At 46.8% G+C, this 24,128-nt stretch overlaps 1 protein-coding gene across 3 annotated transcripts in view; it reads right to left on the bottom strand.

Moving 5' to 3' along the window:
• The window catches only part of LRRCC1 (leucine rich repeat and coiled-coil centrosomal protein 1), a 1,358,299-nt gene that overhangs the window by 1,109,318 nt on the left and 224,853 nt on the right, over window positions 1–24,128 (bottom strand). For all 3 annotated transcript variants that reach the window (XR_011278636.1, XM_069621288.1, XM_069621287.1), the window contains exons 5-6: window positions 22,010–22,173; window positions 21,701–21,919 (exon numbers count right to left, since the gene is read on the bottom strand). Coding sequence is in view for 2 of the 3 variants with exons in the window: in XM_069621288.1 (XP_069477389.1) it covers window positions 21,701–21,919; window positions 22,010–22,173 (383 nt within the window). In the remaining variant the exon portion in view is untranslated. The remainder of the gene's footprint in view (window positions 1–21,700; window positions 21,920–22,009; window positions 22,174–24,128) is intronic.

Here is a 24,128-nt window from a genome sequence, read left to right as displayed (position 1 = left end):
AGTTGGAGATTCTCCCCTTTTCCAGAAGTATGCCATCAATAGTTGGGCCTTCACTAGAAAGTTGATCAAAATGTTTCCATATTTGTGCGTAATGCATATACCTTTTGTGCCACAGCTCTCTCAACAAGAACAATGGATCTGATGGAATAGTCACTGCGATGTTGGGGAATGTCATAAATGTAGTTATTACCTCTTTCCTGCAAAACTATTGACAAAACCAGGGAATTCGTCCCTTCTCCCCAAGGGGGAGCCATCCCTTTTGGGGCTAGTGAGGTGAGCCCGCTACCCAATACCCTTCCTAGGGGTCAGGGCACGCGGGAACCCACTGGGAGTGACGCCCCATCTGTGGATAAGGGATACCCAAGTAAGGATTCCATCCCACCTCCCTTTGCTTCACAGTCCCCAATGTTTGTTGATATGGGAGTTGAACAAGGTAGTCATGTACAGGTCCCTTTTAAAGTGGATGGCTTTGTTTATCAGCTGTATTCATTGCCACTTTCTTGTGAAGATCAGGACAAATAGAATCTTCCCTTCCACGCCAGGGAGGAACCCAAATATACCTGGATGCCAGCGGCACAGGAGAGAAGCAGCTGGAGAGCGAGAAACGCCCACTTGCGCAAAGGAGGGAGTCTGTCCACTTGCAGGACAAGCGGAGATCCACGCAGTCAGTGAGGTGGGTGGCAACCCAAAGCAGTCAGCAGAACACGGCTGCTTTGATGAAGACTGAGACCCCGACACGCCTGGGGCAACCGGGGAAAAAGCAAATAAAACAAGACCTAGCGGTGTCCTGTCTTACCGACACCGAAATCCCAAGAATGAGAAGCAATGCAGAACAACCACACTTGCAGACCAGAGACAAGCCAGGAGCGTGGGCTACATGGGCCAGTTGGACCGCATCTGCTAGAGAGCACCGCCGCAGGAGAGAAGGTATGCAGCTGCACACAAGATGCAGCTGGAAGGCGGTGATGGCACGGCGAAGCCCACACAGGGCTAATGATCCGAATACCTCATGAGGTGGGGACAGAAGCAACAACCAAAATTGAGCAGCGCAGACACAAAGCCCACATGGAGCTAACAATCGTAATACCCAAAGAAGGGGTGACAAACTATCACCACATAGCTGAATAGGCCCATGGCCCACCTGGTGCTCAGCAACCAACTACCCACTGGGGGTTGCAAGAAGCAACAAACAAAGCAGGGCTGACCAGGCCCTTTACCCACACCTAGTTGAGAATATGAATACCCCAGAATGGGAGTGGAAAAAAAGCAATAACCACAGCAGGTCAGTAGCCCACGCAGGGCTAAGAAACTGTCTCCCGTGGAAGGGGTGAGAGAAGAAGAATTTTGTTGCGAGCACTGACCTATCCAGTTTAAAGGACAAATTAGACGCTGTTCGGTGTTTTTTTTTTTTTTTCTCTCTCCCTCTCTCTCCCCCTCTCCCTCCCTCCCATAGCAGGTTAGGATAGATTTTAATGGAGGACAGTGTTTATTTACAATACGTCCTGATGAGTACCCATTTGTTGTTTTCTAGCTTAGGGAATTCATCATACAAGTAGGTTTTAGAGGAGGTTTCTTTAATTTCTTTAATAAACCAAGTTTTTCAAACATGTCCTTTTGTCCATCTCCTATGTGTGACTTACCACACTACCCAGACTGGTGAAGTATCGCAGTACACACATGAGGAGGTTGAGACTCTCCCCTTTCCAACAACACCTTTTTTGAAAGCATTGCTGGTCGCAGATCGGGCGCAATGGGGGGGGGGGGGCACCTCATGCAGCCCTTCGTAGGAGCCTCAGCAGGGCTGCATGAGATGACGCCCCCCCCACCCTCCATTTGGGGTGGGGTGGGAGAGGGCCACCACAAAACGTCAGACAGGACTCCCAACGGATGGGGCAGTAGGTTTTGGGCACCCTGGGGGCAGATTGGCACACTAATGTGCCCACCTGCGCCAAGCGAAGTTGGGTAAACAAAGAAAACAATAGAAGATGGTAGGCTGAACTTTAGGGGGGCTGAGGGGCACCCTAAACCACCAGGGAATGTTGTAAATGAAAGGAGGGTGGCCCTGTCTCCCCCCACCCAAAATGGAGTGGGGGTCCTCTCATGCAGCCCTACCGGGGGGCAGATATCAGCATGAGATGCCCCCCTTATCTGCCCCCAGGGAGGGCCGCATGAGATGGCCCCCATTCATTTGGTGTGGGGGCACCACAAAATGTGGGACAGGCTCCCCAAAGGATGGTTTTGGGCACCCTGGGGGCAGATGGGCTCACAGATGTTGGGTAAACAAAAAACAATCCAAATGTTTGGGTGCAGTTGAGGGGGGACTGAGAGGCACCCTAAACCACCAGGGATAATGGTAAAGGAAATGGGGCAGATATCAGCATGAGATGCCCCCTTATCTGCCCCCAGGGAGGGCCGCATGAGATGGCCCCATTCATTTGGTGTGGGGGCACCACAAAATGTGGGACAGGCCCCCCAAAGGATGGTTTTGGGCACCCTGGGGGCAGATGGGCTCACAGATGTTGGGTAAACAAAAAACAATCCAAATGTTTGGGTGCAGTTGAGGGGGGACTGAGAGGCACCCTAAACCACCAGGGATAATGGTAAAGGAAATGGGGGTGGCCCTCTCCCCCCCCCACTCAAAATGGAGGGGGGGGAGTCATGCAGCCTCCACGGGGGCAGATATCTGCTCCTCGGAAGAGCCCCATCAAGGGCTGCATAAGATGCCCCCCCCCCATCCATTTGGGGTGGGGGAGAGAGGGCCACCACAAAACATGGGACAGGCCCCCAGATGGACGAGGCAATAGGTTTTGGACACCCTGGGGGCATCAAGGGAAGATGGGTGAACAAAAAAAATTCAAATATTTTAAAAAAACGTTTTAATTGTATTTGGTTAAGAAAACGTTTACAAAACACAACATATAAGACCGTCATAATTTAAAATATACAAAATAGATCGAGAACCATCAACATGAAAAAAGGAAAAAAAAAAACATATCATAAAAATGTTGCTTAAAAACTATTTGCAGCAATACTTACCTGAAAACAAAAAAGCAGACCGACGAGAGAAATGAGTGGAAGAGGTAACAACCACGTGAGAGCAGAAGGACACAGAACTGTAGCATAACCAACAGGTAGCTCATAAGATGTTGACATATTCTTACTCAGTAAGACCCAACCTCCTTAGTACTTGGCTGCAAAGTTGGAACACTATTTGGCTTCTTTCCAGCACCTGAACCACTGCAATTGTAAGTGCCTGACTTGGCCTGAGTCCAATCTGTCCCAGAATATGTCAGGCAAAGCGCGTGCCATTCGCAACCCGAAAACTTGCAAAAAGCATGGATCTAACCGGCCAAGTTCCCGCACAGTCCATTAGCAGATGTTTTAGGGTCCGTTCCTCAGGGTTCTTACAAATATTGCAAAAAGTGATCGAGTTGGTACCCAGGCCTTTTCTAGAGAGTACCTCTCCTGTAAGCACAACATTTAAGCAAACTCAGAGGAACTTTTTCCTATACTTCCAATCGGGGAACTTGATCTGGTATTTTGCCAAGTGACCCTGCTTTTTATCGACCAACAAAAATAGGTTTGGGTGTGCCGAGGCTGGCATGGTATCAATGGGGGCTATCGATGGGTTCTCAATTAGGGTTTGGATGTTTGTATTTGCATTGAACAGCCCTTCCTTTGTCCAAGAACTCAGATCTGTAAGAATTTTCGATCTTTCTTTTTTCAAATGTGAATTAATATCCACATAGAACAACCTCTCTTTAGCGGTTAGAAGATGACGGCACAGGGCAATCAGCTTCCAGACTGCTTGGGCCTTTAGAGACCGCAGACCCAATTCAAATCTAAAACTTGACATTGGAAGGCTGAGGATATTTTTCCATAGGAGACCCTCCCATTTTTCCCAGTTGCCATTCCAAAGGAGGGTTTTGCTTCCAACCCATACAGGACAACGGGGATGACCTTTGCCTGATAGAATTTAACTAACGGAATAATTGAGAACCTATAGAACTTTCCAATTAGTTTCTTCATTTGAGCAATGAACTGCGAGATTTTATTGCGGATTTCCAGCTCCACTTTACAAAAAGCCAGGGAAGCATAAACTTTGTATCCCACATAGACTAGTTCTTCCACCTTATCAATCAGTTTGTCTCCCAATACCCACTGAGGGAAGGAAACCCTTTTGTTTCTGTGTTTAAAGACCAGGATTCTGGACTTCTTTGGGTTGAGAGCTAGACCGTTCTCTCCTTTGCATAGCAAAACAGGCTGTTCAACAAGCGTTGCAGTCCCTTTGATGTAGAATCCAGCAACATCACATCATCGGCGTAGGCCAGCCAATTAACCCTTTCACTGTTCACCACTGGGCTGGCCAACGCAGGTGGTTTCAAGTAGCCCCTAGCATCCGCCAGATAGAGATTAAAGAAGAGGGAAGCCCCTAAACACTCCTGACGCACCCCTCTCTCCACCCTTATGTGCTCTGACAAATGTCCTCATCCAATCTCACCCTCACTGTTGTGTCCCTGAGCAGTTCCAGCAGCATTGACAGAATCCCTTCTGGGATGCCCCAGGCCCTTAACTTCACCCATAGGCGCAGTCTGTCGACTTGGTCGAATGCTCTTGAGAAATCCACCCACGCCCCGTACAGCTGTTGATTTTCCCCTCCTCTTGTGTTTTCACTCAGGACATTCAGTGCTAATCCATTTAGTGCCGTAGAAAGACCTATCCTGAACCCTGTCTAGTATTTAGAGAGAACTTCTGCTTCCTTTACCCATTTTTCTACTTCCACCAACAGAACTCCGCTTCCTCTCGATATCCAGGAGGGCGATCGGGCGATAATTTATCAGTAGCGACTGATCGCCCCCCTTTGAACAGTGGGATAAACGCTGTATCGTGGGAATATCTTTCTCGCAAGGATCTCCTTGAATAACCCCAGCAGCAGCTTTGCCCAAAGAAAGGAGTTGCTTTTCAGCACATGATGGGTCAGCTCATTGGGGCCGGCCGCTTTTGATTGGGATTCACTTTCTATCAATTCTACAAAGATTTTTTTCATCCAGTGGGAGATCCCATGCCACCTCCCTATTTGCTAAGAAGGGGGTATTCAGAGAGTTGGAAAAAGCCTCTGACAAGTAATCTACCCAACCTCTTTCAGAGACCAGGTTACACTGAGAAGTTCCAGTAGAGCCCTCGAGTTGGTATAAGATCGACTAGAACCTTCACAAGTCTCTATTACTGATCAACCTTAGCATTTGTTCACAATTCTGCTGGAGCAGAAGCATCTTTCTGTCTACTGACCAATGCTTGTAATTCATCTTTAAAGCCCTGGCTTCTCTAATGTGGTCCATCATGGACAGGTCCTGCTTTGATAGTTTTCTTAATCCCTGATTCAACTGTTCTTTTCTCCTCATAGTCTCCTCTTAAAATGTATGGCGATGGGACTGCCTGTTCCTTCCCTAACCTGCACTTCGGGGGCAGGTAGTCCAAATAAATTTAATAAAACTGCCCGGATGGTAATTTCCCTGCCACTCACCCTGCGGGACTTCCATGAGGAGACTATTCAGAGCTTCCCCCTCCCTCTTATATTTTATGAGCCGAGCTCTTACTTTTTTTAAGCATCATTGCTTGTGTCTGCTTTTCTAGCACTCCGAAGGAAATGGCTGGGAAGAAGAGTTCCTGCCAGGAATTGTACCCAAGCTTTGCCCTTCTCGGACACTCTTCGGGCACTCGACTTGGTTATCTCTTTGGACAGTGGAATACATTGGGAATTCAAATCTCCCCCCAACAGTAGATGGGCTCCCCCAAAGAGCAGTTTGGCCTGCTCCAACTCTGATGCCAACACCATAATAAAATCCCACTGGGTAGAACCAGCAGGGTTCCAGTAGATATTGTCAAAAATAACTTCCATACGTGGGCTCTGATGCAGTGACGTTTTACAAACCTGAATACCCTGTTTGTTAGTTGAGATCATAACAAGGTCACCAATTGTGTTGTTAAAAGCCCTCAGACCTACAGATGGCCTGCCTTTGGCTTTATGGAGGGCAGGTTGACAGAAGATTATAGAACCTTCGACAAGGATTGGATTTACCAACCATGTTTCTTGAAACAGCAGGATGTCCCCTTTACGAAACAAATACTATTTCATACTTTGAGGAGAAGGTGTTTGGTCCTCGCGTGTTCCAGCACATCATATTGAGGCCCAGTTAAAGAGGCTTCGAGCCCATCCCCAATTTTAGAAAACCTTGAGGGAGTATTTCTGGTAGTAGGTGCAAGTTATTTTCTTGGGTGAGTTTTCCCTCTTTCACGGGCCTTCCTGGAGGACCGTTGAGTTCAACGTCTTTTCCCAGTCCATCCGTTGATCTTCGTTGTCCATTTGCCGTTGGTAGAGCTGGACGTAGATTTGCCGATGGTGGTAATTGGGTAACTACGAAGCTCCAGGCCTTCAATTCTTTTTCTGCCCTCAGAATTGCGTCCTGGCCTTCTTGTGAAGAGAAACCCACTTCTGCCACAAGTAACCAGAGTAAGCAACCAAATGTACTCTATGTCTCTTGATTTCATCAAATAGAGACTTTTTTTTTAGTACTGACAGAATTTCTCCCCTGCACTTATATTTTTTGCAGATAGGGAGAACCAGCCAACTAGTATTGCAAAAGGGGACCTCTCTTCTTTCTACTGATTCTCTTTTGCGTTCAGCTGATCCCACCCCATCTGCTTACCCCCTTGAGGTTGAGGGAGGACTCCCACTTCCCTTGATGTTCCTTTTCCATTACAGTTCATTTCCAACGTGCAGAACTTGCCCAACCACAGTCTCACCTCTTCCAGAGATGAACAAGTTACTTCTTACCTTGTAACGTTCTTTCGATGGGATGTTCCTCCGACGTATTCCTTATCTTAGATATCTCTTTCCAGCTTTGCTGGCCTCGGAAATGTTTTCTCTAGAGGGCGCTGCGCGTCGACGTCCGCCGAGTCGATGTCCCTCGACAGCCGCTGTATCTACGTCGACGTCATCCTGCCTATAAAGGCCGCGCGCAGCGTCCGTTGCTCAGTTCCGTTTTGTAGCCCACAATAATTCTTTCTGGACTAGACTAATCACCCTGAAGGAGCGTAAGCTGCAACAACAAAGGAAGTAGTACTGCGGGGATGGATGGGAGGGTCGATAAGGAATACGTCAGAGGAACATCCCATCGAAAGAACGTTACAAGGTAAGAAGTAACTTGTTCTTTGAAGGGATTGTGTCTTCCGACGTATTCCTTATCTTAGATAGGCTCCCATAGCAGTATTCTGTTATTGGAGGTGGGAGTACTGACTTCATGCTTCCTCTTATTGATGAATAGAGTGCAATACTGCCCTTCCAAACCTAGTCTCTTGACTGGAGGAGGAATCCAAGTTGTAAAACCGTGTAAAGGTATGGACGGACGACCATGTGGCAGCTGCACATATGTCTGTAACCGGCACTCCTCTTTTGAGGGCCGATGAAGCTGCAATACCTCTGGTCGAATGAGCCCTAAGATTTTGAGGGGGTTCTTTTCCTGCCAGTTTATAACATTCCAAAATGGCTAAAATGATCCATCTGGAAATGGTCTGCTTAGTTATCGGTAACCCCAGCTTGTGACCTGCGTAGCCTACAAACAGCTGGTCTGCTTGTCTTATCCTAGCCAGTCTACTAATGTAAAAACTTAAAGCCCTTCTTTGGTCCAGCCTGTGTAACCTCTCTTCCTCTTTCCCCAGATGAGGAGGAGGATAGAAAGATGGAAGGGTAATCTTCTGAGTGATATGAAATTCAGAAACCACCTTTGGGAGGAAATTAGGCTTCACTTGCAGAACAACTTTGCCTTTGTGAAAGATTGTATGAGGGGGTTTACAAGAAAGAGCTTGTAACTCGCTCACCCTTCTAGCAGATGTAAGTGCTATTAATAAAACAGTCTTAAGGGTAAGAAATCTTAACGAACAAGAGTGGAGTGGTTCGAAAGGTGTGCCCATCAGGAAAGTTAGGACTAAGTTTAAATCCTATAGGGGAACCTGGAATGGTCTTGGGGGATAAACGTTAGTTAACCCCTTTAGAAACTGTATTACCAAGGGTAACTTGAAATAGGATGGTTCTTCCGCAGTGCGCTTAAAGATGGATAGCGCTGCGAGATAGCCCTTGATGGTGCCAACTTGAAGGCCTGAATTCTCTAAATAAAGTAGGAAGGACAAAACCATTGGTGTACCACATGAAAAGGGATCGATATTCTTTTCTCTACACCAGCTGCAAAATCTGTTCCAACGGCAGCGGTATAAAGATTTTGTTGCTGGCATATCATCATAAGGGAGGTCCCAATCCTTGTACCTCAGCCTTTCAGAAGCCAAGCGTGAAGGTTGAGGGTTTTGATGTCTGGATGGAGAACCTGACCCCCCTTCTGTGAGAGCAGATTCTCTCTGAGTGTAAGTCGAATTGGAGGGCAGATGGACAAGTCTAGAAGTTCCGGGTACCACGTTCTCCTGGCCCAATCCGGGGCAATTAGGATCATGGTTTTCCTGAATCTTCTCAACCTCCTGATCATTTGAGGAATGACAGGGACCGGTGGAAATGCGTACAGAAGCGGAAACTCCCACTCCACTATGAACGTGTCTCCCAGAGCTCCTCTCGGGGGAAATTCCCTTGATCAGATCGCACTTCCTGTTGACACTGGTGGCGAACAGATCCACTTGAGGGGTTCCCCAAAGCGCGAAGATCTCTTGAAGGACTTCCTGAGCTAGTTCCCACTCGTGGGAGACTGTGCTCTGCCTGCTCAGAGCGTCCGATGTCAAGTTCTTCTCTCCGGCTAGGTGAACTGCCGATAGAGAGATTCCTTCTTGGATTGCCCAAAACCAGAGCTGCATCGCCTCTCTGCACAGAGGTAGTGATCCTACGCCTCCTCTTTTGTTGAGGTAATGCAGGGCCACTGTGTTGTCCGTCATTATCAGGACATTCTTTCCTTGTACAGATGGCAGATTCAGCGCAAGTCTGATGGCCCTCAGCTCTAACAGGTTGATATGTAGTCTGGACTCCGATGGAGACCAACGACCGCTGATGGTCAAGTCGTTGGCGTGTGGTCCCCACCCCGTGAGTGAGGCATCCGTGACTACTGTTCTCTCCGGCCAGGGTTGCCAAAACTGCTCTCCTTTCAGAATGTTCTCCTGACAAGCCCACCACTGAAGGTCTCGAGCCGCCCTGTCGGGAACCTGAAGAAGATCTGTCATTCTCCCTGAGAATTGTGACCACTGAGTTCTCAGTGCCCACTGGAGGGATCTCATTCTCAGGCGAGCCTCTGGCACTAGGAAAATGCAGGATGCCATGAGGCCTAGCAACCTCAAAAAGTCGAAGGCTGGGAGACGTTGGGCATTTTGAAACTTGGTAACCATCTGTAGAATATCTTGAGCCCTCACCTCTGGTGGAGAGGCTTTTCTCAGGGAAGTGTCCAGGATCGCTCCGATGAACTGGAGTCTCTGCGATGGTATCATTTGTGACTTCTTTAAATTGAGGGAGAAGCCCAGTCTGTGAAGGGAGTTCAAACAATCTAGCTGGATCTGAGCTTGTTCCGAAGATACAGCTCTGATCAACCAATCGTCCAGGTAGGGGTAGACGTGAATCCCTTCCCTCCTTAGACTTGCAGCCACTACCGACATTAACTTGGTGAAGACCTCGGGCGGAGGTCAGCCCAAATGGCAGCACTCGAAATTGATAATGAGAGTTGCCAATTGCGAACCTCAGGTATTTCCTGTGTTTGAGATGGATTGGCACATGGAAATAAGCGTCCTGAAGGTCCAGAGATACCAACCAGTCCTGGAACTAAAGGGCCTGAAGGATCTGAGAAAGAGTTACCATCTTGAATTTGTCTTTCCTGAGGAATTTGTTCAATTCTCGCAAATCCAAGATGGGTCTCAGTCCTCCGTCTTTCTTTGGAATGCGAAAGTAAGGGGAGTACCAGCCCCTGTTCCTCTCCGCTACAGGTACCGGTTCTATGGCACCTTTCTCTAGCAGGTCTAAAATTTCCTGCAAGAGGAGCGGATCTGGAGCTTTTTGAGAGCTGATCCCCGGTGGATGACTGAGGTATGTGTAGGAGAGGCAGGCAGTAACCTTGTGCAACTGTCTCCAATGCCCAAGCATCTGACGCGATAGCCTGCCATTCCGCCAGATGTTGAGTTAACCTGCCTCCTACAGGTGTCTTGTGAGGGAAGTCCTCAGAGTGGTTTTGGGGCGGCTGATGCAGATGCCGATGGTAAAGAGGCACCTGCTGTTGCTGCGGCTTTTGAATATCTACACCGTCCAACTCGGGTAGTTCTTCTTTGTCCCCTTTGAGCCGGTCGTCCTCTACCTCTTCCGAATGCGGAGTAGAAGCGAAAGGACTTGCCTCTCGCAGAGGTTCCTGTGGGACGAAAAAGGTGTCTGACGGATTGCAGCGTCTAGGGATTTTGCTGCTGCCTTTGATGTTTGCAGTTTTTCTAAACTGTCATCCGCCTTTTTCCCAAACAAAGATGAGCCATCAAATGGCATGTTCAAGAGCCTGGCTTGCACATCTGGGGCAAAACCAGAATTTCTCAACCAAGCAAATCTCCTGGTTGTTGTACTTGCCGCTATTGCTCTGTTGATACTGTCAGCCGAATCAATGCCCGTCTGGAGGGATTCGCACATAGCGTCTTTACCGTCCTGTATGATATTTAGGAACGCCTCCCTTTCTTCTCCCTCCGGGATGCAGTCAGCCGCTGTAGAAGCACACTCCCAAAGTGTATGGCTAAATCTAGCAAGGGTGCAAGTAGCATTAATAGATTTTAACGCCATGCTACATGCCGAAAAGACTTTCTTAGCCATAACATCATATTTTTTATCGTCCCTGTCCTGTGGGACGGTAGGGTAAGCAGTCTTGATGTCAGTAGAAGATGCTGCCTGTACCACCAGACTTTCTGGGGATGGGTGTTTGGACAAAAACTCTGGGTCTGCAGAAGATGCCCTGTATTTAGTAGACAGTTTTTTATTTACTGCCGGGACGACATCTGGGGTTTCCCAGTTCGTCATGATTTTTCTTTGAAGAGCTTTATGAAAAGGTACTACAGGATCCTCCTGTGGACCTTTATCAAGAATATCCATGAGGTCATCCTGTTGGAAAGCCTGTGACGGTGTTGACCACCCCATAAATTCTGTGATCCTGGCCATTAAGGCTCTATAAGGGGTTTCAGCATGCTCCCCCGGGTCTGGCTTAGCGAACTCTACTTCAGGGGAAGTGTCTAAACCACTTGCCTCATGTAAGGAATCATGGAGTTCCTTTAATCTGCGTTCCTCTGAGGATAACTCCTCTTGAACTGGGGTTGCAGGTCCCTGCAACTCAAATGTCTCTTCTTGGTCAGATAGTTCTCCCTCTTCCATAATTGAGGACATTGTTCTCAATTGGTCTGAACTCACAAAGGGTGTGAAACCCATCTCCAAGGCAGAGGGTGCCAAACTTGTTGTAATCGGCCTCGAAAACGTCGATGTCCTCGACGCCGAAGGCTACGAACGTGGCGTCGAAAACAAAGGCGGAGGCCTCGAGGTCCTCGATAGAATTGGAATTCTGCTTGAGGATGTCGACAATCTCGACGACATCGTCATCGAAGACCTGGGAATAGCCACTGGGTGCGCCGCAACCGTGACTTTCCTTGGCGTCGACGCCGGTGTCGAGGATGGCGTCGAGTCGACAGACCCGTGTGTCGAAGGTCCCTTCGACAACGGCATCGTAGACACCGACCTTGGCGTCGACGGAACCTTCGTCGACAGCGTCGACGGAACCTTCGAAGAAGGATTCGAGGTCTTAGCTTTACTCGAGGGTTCGTGACGCGCTCGAGAAGCTTCCTTCGCCGGGTACTGCTACTCGCAGCGTTTTGGACCTTCGGGTCTTCGAGGGGGTCGAGGCTGCTTTCTTGAAGACGTTCATCATATTTTTTCGGAATTCCTCCCATTCAGCCCGGGAACTATGTTTCGTGGGGCAAGGGATTCTCTTAGGTGAAACAGAGGAAGAGGACGAAGAAGGGGATCTTCGACGTCTCCTCTTCGAGTGCTTCGATCTCGAGGAGTGATGGGACCCGCTTCGAGACCTGGAGCGCGAATGGTGACGAGGAGACGAATGTCTCGACTTCGTCGAGGAAGAAGAAGAAGCTTTAGAAGTCTTACCTTTTTCCAGCTTCCCCCTACGCTCCTTCAGGGCCTTAGCTGTCATGGACATACAGTCCTCGCACTCCGAACAATGGTGTTCAGCTCCCAAACACCACAGCCAAATTCTGTGAGGGTCAGTCAGCGACATCTTTTTTCCACAGTCTCGGCATTTTTTAAAGCCGGACCGAGGGGTCGTCGGTTCCGATGAGGAAGCCATCGAGTATGGATCGAATATCTCAAGGAAATTGGATTAATTCTCTACGAAACTGAGCAACGATATTCCGAGGCACTGAGTAAGCGCGGAAAAACGGAACTGAGCAACGGACGCTGCGCGCAGCCTTTATAGGCAGGATGACGTCGATACGGCGGCTGTCGAGGGACATCGACTCGGCGGACGTCGACGCGCAGCGCCCTCTAGAGAAAAAATTTACGAGGCCAGCAAAGCTGGAAAGAGATATCTAAGATAAGGAATACGTCGGAGGACACAATCCCTTCGAAATAGTAGTTTTAGGTTTTTGTGGAATGCAGTTCACAAATATTGGAGCGATTTTCAAGTTTTTTTCCACAGTAGCTTTTCCAATGTCGGCAACCCTGGCCTTTGCTCCCTTAAATTAAACCTTGGTCATAAGAAAAATCGGAGCAATTGGTCTATAAATATTGCTGATCAATTTGCAATTTTTCGCTTCCAGCGCAGTTGACGTGGCCTTTGGAGCCAAACTACCCCCTTTACCAATATTGTCTTTCGCCGAGTTGTTTTGTTGGCCATTCTCCACCTCTTGCCAGACAGTTTGGAGGCAAATGCTCGCCTTAGTTATTTTCACTCCTTCTGTAGGCTTTTTCTACTTGGCCCTGTCCACCCCCTTTTCTTATACGTTTTCCTGGCTCTGATTGTTTCTTCGTTGTAGTGCCTTCTCCAAGATCACTCCTATGGGCAATAGTGGAATTGAGAGGCTCTTCTTCATCCAGATGGGCAACTGGACGAGCCCCAGTGAGGGGACTTTACAAAGGCGTTTGTCTCCTTTTTTAATTATTTGTAAGCATTTTTGTTTTTTGCTTTTTTTTCGTTCCTCCTGCATAGTTGATTCACTTGCTCTTCTCCTCTTTCTTGCATCTCTCTTTCTCAATCTTCCCCTGCACTTAGAAAGCTGCTGACCTGTTTCTTTGTTTATTTGCTTAAGTGGTTCCTGATTTTGGGATGGTGGATCTCCTCAGAGACTCCGCTGGAACTCCTTCCTGGAGTCCCTCGACCACACTCGCCAATCTTATAAATTCCTCAAGGACTGAATTTGAGAGAGTTGTGTCATCAAAGTCTGGAACTGCCTTATTTGCTTTCACTCTCTCTGCCTCTTCCTTTGGCCCTTGCAGCCTCTTTTCCAGTTTTCCCTGGATGTCCTGCAGAAGCTGCATTCCTATGGCCTCTTCTTGCTTTTTATTGGTGAGCGAGAGTTGGATAGATGACAAGTCCAATCCACTAGCTCTAGGCGGAGGTCACTTGGAGATGGGGTTACGATAGAGTTTATATTATTACTACAACACACTACCGAGGAGTCAAGACTCGCGATTTCTTTTGTCAACTCCAGAAGGACCCCCGCCTGAGACTGTACCTCTGCTCTGAGTTGGTCAAACACTGACACCAACTAGTTGAGGACAAAGGTAAGTGCTGATAGACTATTCTCATTTATTTGTGGTCCCGGCTCCGAGTGAGCTGAAGACTTGGTTGCAGGGAGAACCTCTTGCACTTACAGATCTTCCATTCCTGCTGCTAGCAGAGACTGGAACTCAAATCTCTCCCCACACCATGAGAGCATGCTCCATCTTCTTGCAAAAATGATTCATTAATTAGGAGAGGATCTCGGGCTGACTCTTGAGTATTTTCTTCTACCCTGCGCGGTGAACCCAAACTGTGGTTGAGGAGCATAATGTCCTCATCAGTTATGCTCCTACTCTTCCTTTTACCAAAAGTATAGTCTATTTTTCTTTGAATCTTTTTGGTTGTAACAGTGAACTCAAGACCGTGCTTCCAGGAGTGAATGTTCTCCTCCAGTTCAAACTGGCCCCTACCCCGGTGTCCGAGGCGACCTTTCCACCTGCGCCCGAGTAGATCTGCTGGGTGACCGGGGAAGAATATCACTCATCTCCTGACATGTCAATATTGGGTTATGCACTGCAAGTACTACTGAGCTTTCTAGCTGCTCCTCCCATTTTGGGGTTTTATTGTCAATTTGCAGGAGGGTGCTGCGCAGTTTCATTTTTGAACCCCTCTTTAAAACTTGTATCAAAAAGGGCTCTGAGTGGGACCCTTTATGTTTTGTTGCAAAAGCAGTCTGAAGTGATTTCCTCCTAGCCCATGTGCTATATTAGAAGCCTTAGCCTTCTTTCCTTGGCAAAGAGGCCCCATAGCCTTGCCCTGTTGTATCCGGATTACACGTGTTTCAGAGCTAATGGAGTACGATCATTCGTATCACGTAATGGTAAACCGCCCCCTTTTTCCTTACTTGCACCGACTTGAGAATATACAAAAAATACTTTTTCTGGGCACCTCACGTAGTGAGAAAAAAGTAATTTTTTTTTTGGGGTTACACGGATGAATACAATTCAAAACATTAAATGACTCAGAAGGGTAGATGGGCAGTAGGAGGCATTGACAGATCAGAAATCAAATTCACATTTTATTCAAATTGTACAAAAGTCACAATAAAAACCATTAGTCCACATTATAACATTTTCTAAAATGCATATAAATACATATCAATATATCAAAAAAAGCTCTTGAAAAAATCTAAAAAACTATCTGATCAAGCACTGCTAGATATAATACATATATCCACTGTATTTCTAGAACAGTTGGACAGAGAAAGTCAGTGCAAAAAGGTTGTCAAAAAAGTGCTAAGTGCCTACTACGAGTATCATATTTATAAGATATCATCCTCAAAGTAGTTTCGACGGTCAGAAAACCAATCTAATCGAGTAGAAAAAAAAGGGGAGAAAAGAAAATTGAAAAAGCTGATAGGCGTCTTCATCAGGGCACACTAGTGGCATAACATTTAATCTTTAAACAGCCCACCACAGTATTAAAAAACAGTAATACACCAGATGATCACATGATAATTGGTACATTATTTTTCAATTTTGATTGAAGATCTGAGCCTCTGGTGGAAATACTTGGAGGGTCCATAGGGGGCGCAGAAAGTAGTTAATTCATTCGCGTTGCCAAAAACCGTACTGATGATAACCCATATTTTATCATCTTGTAAGCATTAATCAGAACCATAAATCGAAGTTTAACCGAATGACCATCCATCAATGGTGTCAGATTCAGGAAATTAAATTATATGCAGCAGTCTCAAGAGAGTCGCTGTCCACGTCACCACAGAAATATATGCCCGCAGTTGATTCTGCGTGATACAAAATTGCTCCATGTATTTCTCCAGTGGAGCAGAACTCTGGTAAACACTATACTGCACAGGGTAAAGGCTGTGCAGTCAGCCCTTACATCTCACATAGCAAACCAGTCTTTCATCATCCCCTTAACGTCTTTCACGGAGCGCCTTTATTTAGATTTAAGTGGGGACGTGCAAGTTTTCGTGATTGACAGATTGCAATTTGACTCTTAAAAGCAATGGGCCTGGCTTACTAGGGGCTTACTTGCTGTCCACCGCTGGTGTGTGATGGCTCAGGCTTCCGCTGGTGATTTCACCGAACAGCTGAAAATAAAGTGCTCTGGTTGATGACAGCAGACCACTTCCGCTTCACCTCCACTCCTCCATTCTACAGCCCTACGCAGCCCGCACCGGCCGCAGAGGTTGCCACTCCCAAAGAGCAATACACTCCTCCGGGTGAGAATAACCTCTCTCCCGCTGCTCCACGCCAAACACAGTGAAACACTCTCGCCTCACTCCGCTCTACGAAATGCGCAGTTGAGGGGGGGGGGGGGGCTGAGGGGCACCCTAAACCACCAGGGATAACGGTAAAGGAAAGGGGAGTGGCCCTCTCCACACCAACCAAAATGGAGGGGGGGGCATCTCATCCATTGGGAGGTGGGGAGAGGGCCACCACAAAACGTGGGACAGGCCCCCCAATGGATGGGGCAGTAGGTTTAGGGAACTCTGGGGCAGATGGGCACACTGATGTGCCCATCTGCACAAGGGAAGTCGGATAAACAAAGAAATAAATTGAAAATGGTAGGCTGCATTTTAGGGGGGCTGAGGGGCACCCTAAACCACCAGGGAATTACGTAATGTAAGGGGGGTTGGCACTCACCCCCCACACCCCAAATTGAGGGGGGCATCTCATGCAGCCCTCCCTGGCGGCACATAAGTGGGGGGCATCTCATGCAGTGCTCCCTGGGGTCAGATGCCATTTCCTAGGAGCAGATATCTGCCCCCAGGGAGGACTGCATGAGATGGCCCCACTCCATTTTGGGTGGGGGGGAAGAGGGACCCCCCCTTTCCATTACAACATTCCCCGGCAGGAACCCCATGCATTTCTGAAAAGAAGACACTCGTGGGAATCCACAGCGGTCTGACTTGCACAAATTGGCCCAGAATGTATTACCCAGAACCCCTGGGCAAAGTCCAAATTCGGGGGGAATAAAAAACACAATTTCTGCACATTTCACTCTCGTCACTCACCAAAACACACCGCCAACACCACATGGCCTACCTTCCCACGTTCCCACAGGTGTCCCGACGAAAACGGTACCTCAAATGTGTGGGTGCACCTACCTGGGCGCAAAGGGAAAAGCCTAAAACACAGGTAACCCCAAGTCTTTTTGCACTGCAGATTTTCAGGAATTTGGCTCATGTGCACACCACACAGATTTGGGCCTAGGGTGTCCAAGCCACCAAGGACATGCCAACTAGAACCCTGAGATCATCTTCTGCCATTACAATTGAACAGATCTGCTCTGCCAACAAATCTCTAGTAGCACAAGGACAAGACCAAACATCACACAGGAGCAAACATTAGAAGAAAATCCCAAAAGAGTGAAGAAAATATAATTACTTAGGGAAAACCCAGACAAGAAGAAGGAACCCAGATAGATGGCCTGGGACCGCTTATTTACACAATTCCTTCTGCACTTTTAGATCCCCAAAAAAAGCACCGTACTGACCTAATGGACCATGGACTAGCTTTTCCTTTTCTGCACTCACAATGTGCATCTTTGTTCCCAACACAAATGGAAGTTTGTAATATATATATATATATATATATATATATATATATATATATATATATATATATATATATAGTTTTTCTTTTTTTGTATGCCCTCTAACAGAAGTGTTAGATTTGTAATGCATAATATATGTAAAGTTCCCAAAATCAAATCCGCTTGTCTACTGGCACTCCTGTAAGTTGCACAAAAAAAGAATGAATGGAATGGTAGGAACCTACTAAGAGGTCTGATGAATCCAGTGGAGTCGTCACCGATTTCCAGGCAGTGCCCTCCTCCCATGTGACCAGGGATAGCAGCCACTACCTGATCCTGAGTCTGAGGGACACTATATGAGAGGATCACAAGGGGGGAGACAGTCTCCGGGGAGATGTCATGGCTTCATTGGATGAGACATGGTATCCTCCATTCTCCCTTGAAGATAACCCTGACATATTTAATACCCTCATGGCCTACTGGCATACATCTACTCATCCACCTATGAAGAATAGGGAAAACCTTTCCCCAAGACCTATAGGCCATCCTTCGACTTGTGAGGCTTATGAAACCACCTTCTCCAATTCCATCTATCAATCACCCAGGACTGACTTGCCATTGAAATCCAATGAGAATGTTTATCCAAGTTTTTCGTGCCAATTGTCCAAAATACACTTCCTTTCCGAGAATTACTAAAATACAGGGACAAGCCCAGCGAGCGCTCTGGTTGCTGCTCGCATACACCTATGCCTGAGAAATTTAAAGAGCAAAATCAGAGTCAATGTCTGCTACTAGTGCGAAAGAGTTGCGCAACTCCACAAGAATAGAGAAATAGAAAGGCTGGGACTGCATGGTGGAGCCAGGCGGCTCACCGACCAAGAAGAAAGAAGCTGCTGCACGAGAAGGACACGCTGAGGGAACACCAGGAGCAAACGAGAGACTCCCGAGCATTCAAAGGTGACAGAAAGCAGCACTTCACTTACCAGAGCCTGGAACAAAGCAGACTTGTCAAGTGGAAGCATCAACAGATGGGGAAACGAAGAGGAATCGGTTACGAGAAGGAAGCAGACACAAAGCCTTCACCGATTGACTGAAGAAGAATCCACAACTGCCAACAAGAGTTGGTGAGTCCACCCAGTGACAGCAGGGACACCGGGGCATATCGGCCGCCAAGCCGAAACACAAATAATTGTAAACAAACCCACAGAGAGAGAAAAGTGAATGGAATTATTGTTAAAGGGGAACTGAACTGCGAGCAAAACCCTTGCAAATATATGTGAATGTATGCAGTGCAAGTACATGGGAAAAACAGAGAGGATAATATATCAAGATGAGTAATTATCCAACAAAGTATATGTGAAACTCTTGGAGAGGGCAAACACCCTGTTTGAACAGAAGTCCTGGCAGGAGAGGATACCAGGCAATTACAAGTGTGTGAATACAAAATGCCCTGTCAGGAGGGTATTACAGGCAGTCACAAGAAATGTACAAGATTTAAAGTAGCCCTGAGAAGAAATATCCATACTAGGAAAAGGGATTGTGTTAACCAGGAGAGTAGGAGCAAAGCCCTCGCAGAAAAGTATAACAGATGTCCTCAAATACAGAATTACAAAGCCAGACAGTTCTGTGTGTCAGTGCTGCTGCTGGCCGAGAAAGACGCAAGGAACTGTTCGTGAAACATCAGAGAGTAAAGAGGAAGCCTGGGGAAGGGAACCACTCAGGAGCAAGGACCGTTATGCCTGAAGAACCTTTTTGTTGGAGCCATTTATTCTGTCATTATGAACACTTTTCTAAACCAGCCAAGGTTAAAGACATTTCCAGCTTCTCCTTAGACTTTAGCCTGAAGTGTGAGGGTCAAAATAGAACTTGGGACACGGGACATTTTTATTTTAGAAATTCTGACACAGACAGAGCCTTAGTTTTTGGTTTACGTAGGGAAATTTCTTTTGGAGCAGCATTAGAGAGGCATTTTCCCCAACCCTTTTATTTTCAATAAACGTTTTTACCCAAAAACCATGGCTAATTTGAGTCTGAGTTTCAGTCCTGACTCCTCACAGAGGAAAACCTGTTGTTCAAATAAGGTATTTCCCAAATAAGAAACATACACCCTATCATATCCAGTCTTCACCATTCCCTACTCTTCCTTTGCCCATTAACTCTTTAGCTTCCACTTGATGTCTGTCCTGCTGCATTGTACTTCTCCATCTTCACTTTTACTGCCTTATGACATAGTCCAATTGAGCAAAATCACACACCTTTCTTTTCACAAGCTTTAGCTACAGCCAGAGATATTGCTGCTTGGACAATAGCTTGTAATTCAGGAAGCTGGTTTGTAGCAATGTTACTCCAACAATTATTTCTATATGTTGCAGGCACGGATGTATTTTATTGAACAAAAAACAAATTTAAGGACCAAAAAGGACATTCCACTGCTTTAACATTTACAAGGGATCTATGTAGTCGCAAGAAAATAATCTCTAATAACACATTTATATTTTTTGCTGCTTTGTTATTAAATATGACACGTTTCTTTCTATTTAATAGTGCAGAAAAATTGTCACAACGGTGAGTGCCAGTCAGATACAGATATAGGTAAATGCAGGTTTATTAGGGGTAGCTGCAATGGTGGGTAGAAACAAACACATTGCAATCCCTTCCCAGATAAACAGGGCAAAACTAATTATACAGATTATGGCTTCTCCTTACATATAAGCAACAAGTCTTGGGTGTCATATCCCTCATTCCGAGGGTCTCTTCCAGGGAAATATTGCCACTGTGCAGTTTTGGGGGTTTGCGTTTACCCACAATTCTTTGACTGTGTCCCAACTCAAGGTCCACTTCTTCTTGTTCTCAATTCCTGGGAGACCCCTCGCCTGGTCCAGCAACCCCATATGCTCTGCTAGTTTGGCTGGGAGAATAGCAGCAGGCAGGGCTGGGTGACCGTGTAATATGCCCAAATGCTTCCAAGAGGCTGGGCGGTTGAGCTGCTCTATAGATTTGGTTTGTGTGCCTTTGCTACTTCCCCGTTTTATGGTCCTGGTTTCAATCCCCAAAAGCACATCTTCAACTACCTTTGCGATCATTTGTATCACTCGTCCAAGGGGACCTTTCCTGCATGCATATATCTCTCTCTCGCTCTTCAAAGTTTGGCGATTCATCCCAACATATACCTTCACCTCTTGAACACTCACATCCCAGTCTTAGGGTGTGTCTGCTGCTCTTTCACCTCCCTCTGGTCTTCTGCCAACCTAATCTCTAGTAGTCCTCAACTCTTATTTTGACCTTCTTAGCACAGCCGTGCACCTCTCAGCTGATGTTGCTTTCAGCTTCTTCTCTACGGTTCCACCTCTTTTTCTTAACGCCTCTCACAACCTTCTCTGAGGTCACCTACTACCTCCTTCTGAACACAATCCTCCTCAAACACTCCTATGGCATCTTTGGCAAGCTTCTCTATAGTTGTTTGTCTCTCCATCTAGCCACCTCTTGAGCTTTCCTCTCACCACAAGTTACTGCTTTTCACCTTCCTTCTCTCACTCTGGCCACCTCTATTCAGTCTCCTTCCTGCAGCTCCATCTCAATCTCCTACTGCCTTCACCTCCAACTCTCCACTGCTCCTTCTCCACCTCAAAACAGCCACACCATTGCCAAACTGCAAGAGGTTTACGAACCGGGGTCTGTCCTGGCTTAACCGCTCTCAGGTGCTCCCTTTCTTCAGTCTTGGAATCAGATTGGTTATGTAGCAATCGTCCGCAGATTTTGGCTCTGCTCTAATTTGCTTGGAGCTGCGGTAAGACCCTTGAACATGGAAAGCCATCATTTTGGAAATACACTAGACCAATGCCGGGAGCAGAGCTGCTGCAGCAGATAATTGCATTCAGTGTTCAGCAGAACAAATGTTTCTCAATGTCTGGTGACCTGCAGAAGGTTCCTGAACAGGGGCATGTCGCCCATGTTCTAGACATTCTGTCTCCATGTTGCCTTAATGGGTAGAACTTGATAAACACTTCTTTACTAGCAAAGTTACATTGCCAGGGGCTAACAAATGGCATGTGGAAATACCTTGCAGGAGATGCGGATCTTATGGCTACTGAATGTGGGAACTCCTGAGAACAGTTGCAGCATGAGAGGGCTGGCATTTTAGATGCTCTCCACATGCTCAAACCTTTGCTTATCGGGATAGGGATGACCTTGTTTCATGCGCAAGCCCATGCCAAAAGAACCGAGGAATGGGGAGGTAGGCCAAAAGAACATCAATCACCTCAACAGGGGTCCAGCATCACAAAGCGGGTGGCATGGCGCAGTCTCTGTGGCCACTCCACTGTCTACCCTAAGGTACAGGCAGGGGACTCACTTTGTTACACAGGCAAACATTTAAAATATAATGACACATTGTATGTACTTCAATTCTTTACCTTTAGTAATAAATGTGCAACCTGATCCTCCAATTTTCGTATCCTAATTTCTCTATGAAGATTATCAGCATAACCACTTCCAGGTGTTTCTGTGTCAGAAGACGTAGCAGTATCTTTCCTGGAGCTCAGGGTACTCAAGGTCGAAGAACCTTCATGAGGCCGATAGATTGATAAAACTTCATTGATGCGAGAGGTTGAAACTGGTACATTAGCAGCATTCTGTTAAAATTGGGAAATTTCATAAATTATGTCACAACACATCGATAAAGTCAATGTGTGTCACAACCAAAGAAATAAAACATTTCATACCTTTCCTTCCTGAGGGTCGGATTTCAAAGATGCAAAGTATTCCAGAAAATCTAAACTCGGCAAATCCATCAAGTCTTCAGCACTATTTTCAGATTCACCCAAAATATTTTTCCCATCAAGGTAGTTAAGCTGTGGCATTGCTTGAAGGACTCCTCTTCTATAACCTTGAAAGAAAATCAAATTCAGGATTTTATAACTCTAGGAGGAGATCAGTCAGGGAATGTGCCTTCTTCTACTGCTCTGGAGAACATGAAAGAATAAAACAACCTCTGTTCATTGAAAATATAACTGGAAGTAATACTCACCCCGGGGCTCACTGGAGAATGGGTTGGGCAAAGAGGAAAATGATGTACTATCCTATGCATGTCACTATACTATTCTCTCTTTCCTTGACCCAAACAGCATTTACATAACACATGCTTGACTCTGCACACATAGCCAAAAAACGCAGTCAGAAAAGCTTGCACTAGTTATTAGGAAATGGTAGCTGAAGTGAGGAACCACTAAGAGCTTAGCGGGAGGACCATCGACTAGATTTGTTTAACGTTTGCGTCTTCAATTCTAATACCATCAGAGTGCACCGTCTTCTAACCTTCTGAATTTGATAAAAAGAGTACCGTTTAGTTGGGCAAAACGAAAACATTATGTAAGAGACAATTAAGTTTGCGGTCTGCATCAATGTTTTTTTTATCAAACTTTCTTGTTATTGGATTTGTACGTACAGCTTTCCAAATAGCATTAGAGCTGAGGCTTCTTAGAAGCTTTAGTTTAGTAAAATAAACAAAATAATACTAGAAACAAACATCATCTCGAACTGTGGGAGGGAGGAGAAGAGGAAACGGGGACGGGGGGAGAGAGGGAGGGGAGACACAGGGGAACAGCAGTATTCACATTGAGCCAAGTAAGGAGTCCAGTTTTGGGTGCCGTCACTTAGGTGGGGCCTTTTCTTTGGCTTGAGTTCATCCGGCGGTGCAGTGGCAGAGTGATTCTTCCAGCTTTCGCATTCGGGTTTGTCCCCGGACGTGCCTATTTCTGCTGTGTCATCTTTCGGGCCTTTTTAGTCCCATTTCTCCATCCATCTTAGTGTTGGGGGTTGTCTTGCCACCCTCGGGAATTGCTGCGAGTAGTCCAAGAAGGGGGCCCAGATTTGGTAGAATTTGCTTCTGTTGCCAAATCGAATAGCTGTGATTTTCTCTGCAGCAACTATATCCCAACATTTTGCCCACCACATTGGGATCGCTGGTCCCTCTGGGTTTTTACATAGTCTGGCGATTGATATTTTGGCTGCAGTGAGGAGATGCAAGCATAAATCCGCTAGACAACCAGTTAATGGGAATTGGTCCTCACCTGTCGCCCCCAACAGGACGATTCCTGGATCCCATGGAATTGTAAGACCTGTCATTAGTTTAGTTTAATTTGGTCGAGGACACTTATCCAGAACTGTGTAGCCTTGGGGCAGTCCCATAGCAGGTGAAAGAGTGTGCCTTTGTCTGGGCAGCCCCTCCAGCACTGTGCCGGGATGGCAGGGTTACAATTGTTGAGTATCTCTGGGGTTCGATACCATCTGAAGCATACCTTAAAGGCGCCTTCCTTGTTGGTTATACATTTGGAACTTTTGTGTACTCTGGCCCAGTTTCGGCTCCATTCCGCCGGGTCCATTTCTCTGCCCAAGTCCCTTTCCCATTTTGTCATGTAGGCCTCTTTCTGGTTTGGGTCGGCCCTGTCGAGTAGTCTGTACAGGGTGGATATTGTCCCCTTCGGGTGGGGGTGGCCGTCAGCATTCTCTCTAGGGCTCAAAGCTCTCTTCCGCCATGCTGCCTTACAGCTTCTTTTGACAGCCAGTGCCCGAGTTGTGAGTAACTGAACCTTTCTATCTCTGGGACCAGGAATTTGGCTTTATATGCCTCGAAGTTCAGCAGGATCCCATTTTCAAAGAAGTCTGCGATGACCCTCAGCCCTCCTCCTTTCCATTTGCCGAAGCTGTTCAGGGTGATGTCTGGGGTGAAGTCCGGGTTGTCCCAGATGGGGGTGAGCGGGCCTATCGTGGTTCTGCAGTTCCAGTAGCGTGCTGCCTTCTTACAGCTCGTTGCTGTGTTTCTTGTGGCTGTCAGGGGGCCCC

Source organism: Ambystoma mexicanum, chromosome 5q, assembly GCF_040938575.1.
Source record: "Ambystoma mexicanum isolate Mex_15411 chromosome 5q, UKY_AmexF1_1, whole genome shotgun sequence".
Lineage (NCBI taxonomy): Eukaryota > Metazoa > Chordata > Amphibia > Caudata > Ambystomatidae > Ambystoma > Ambystoma mexicanum.
The sequence above is the reverse complement of the archived record's forward strand: the minus strand, read 5'-3'. Positions and strand labels throughout refer to the sequence as shown.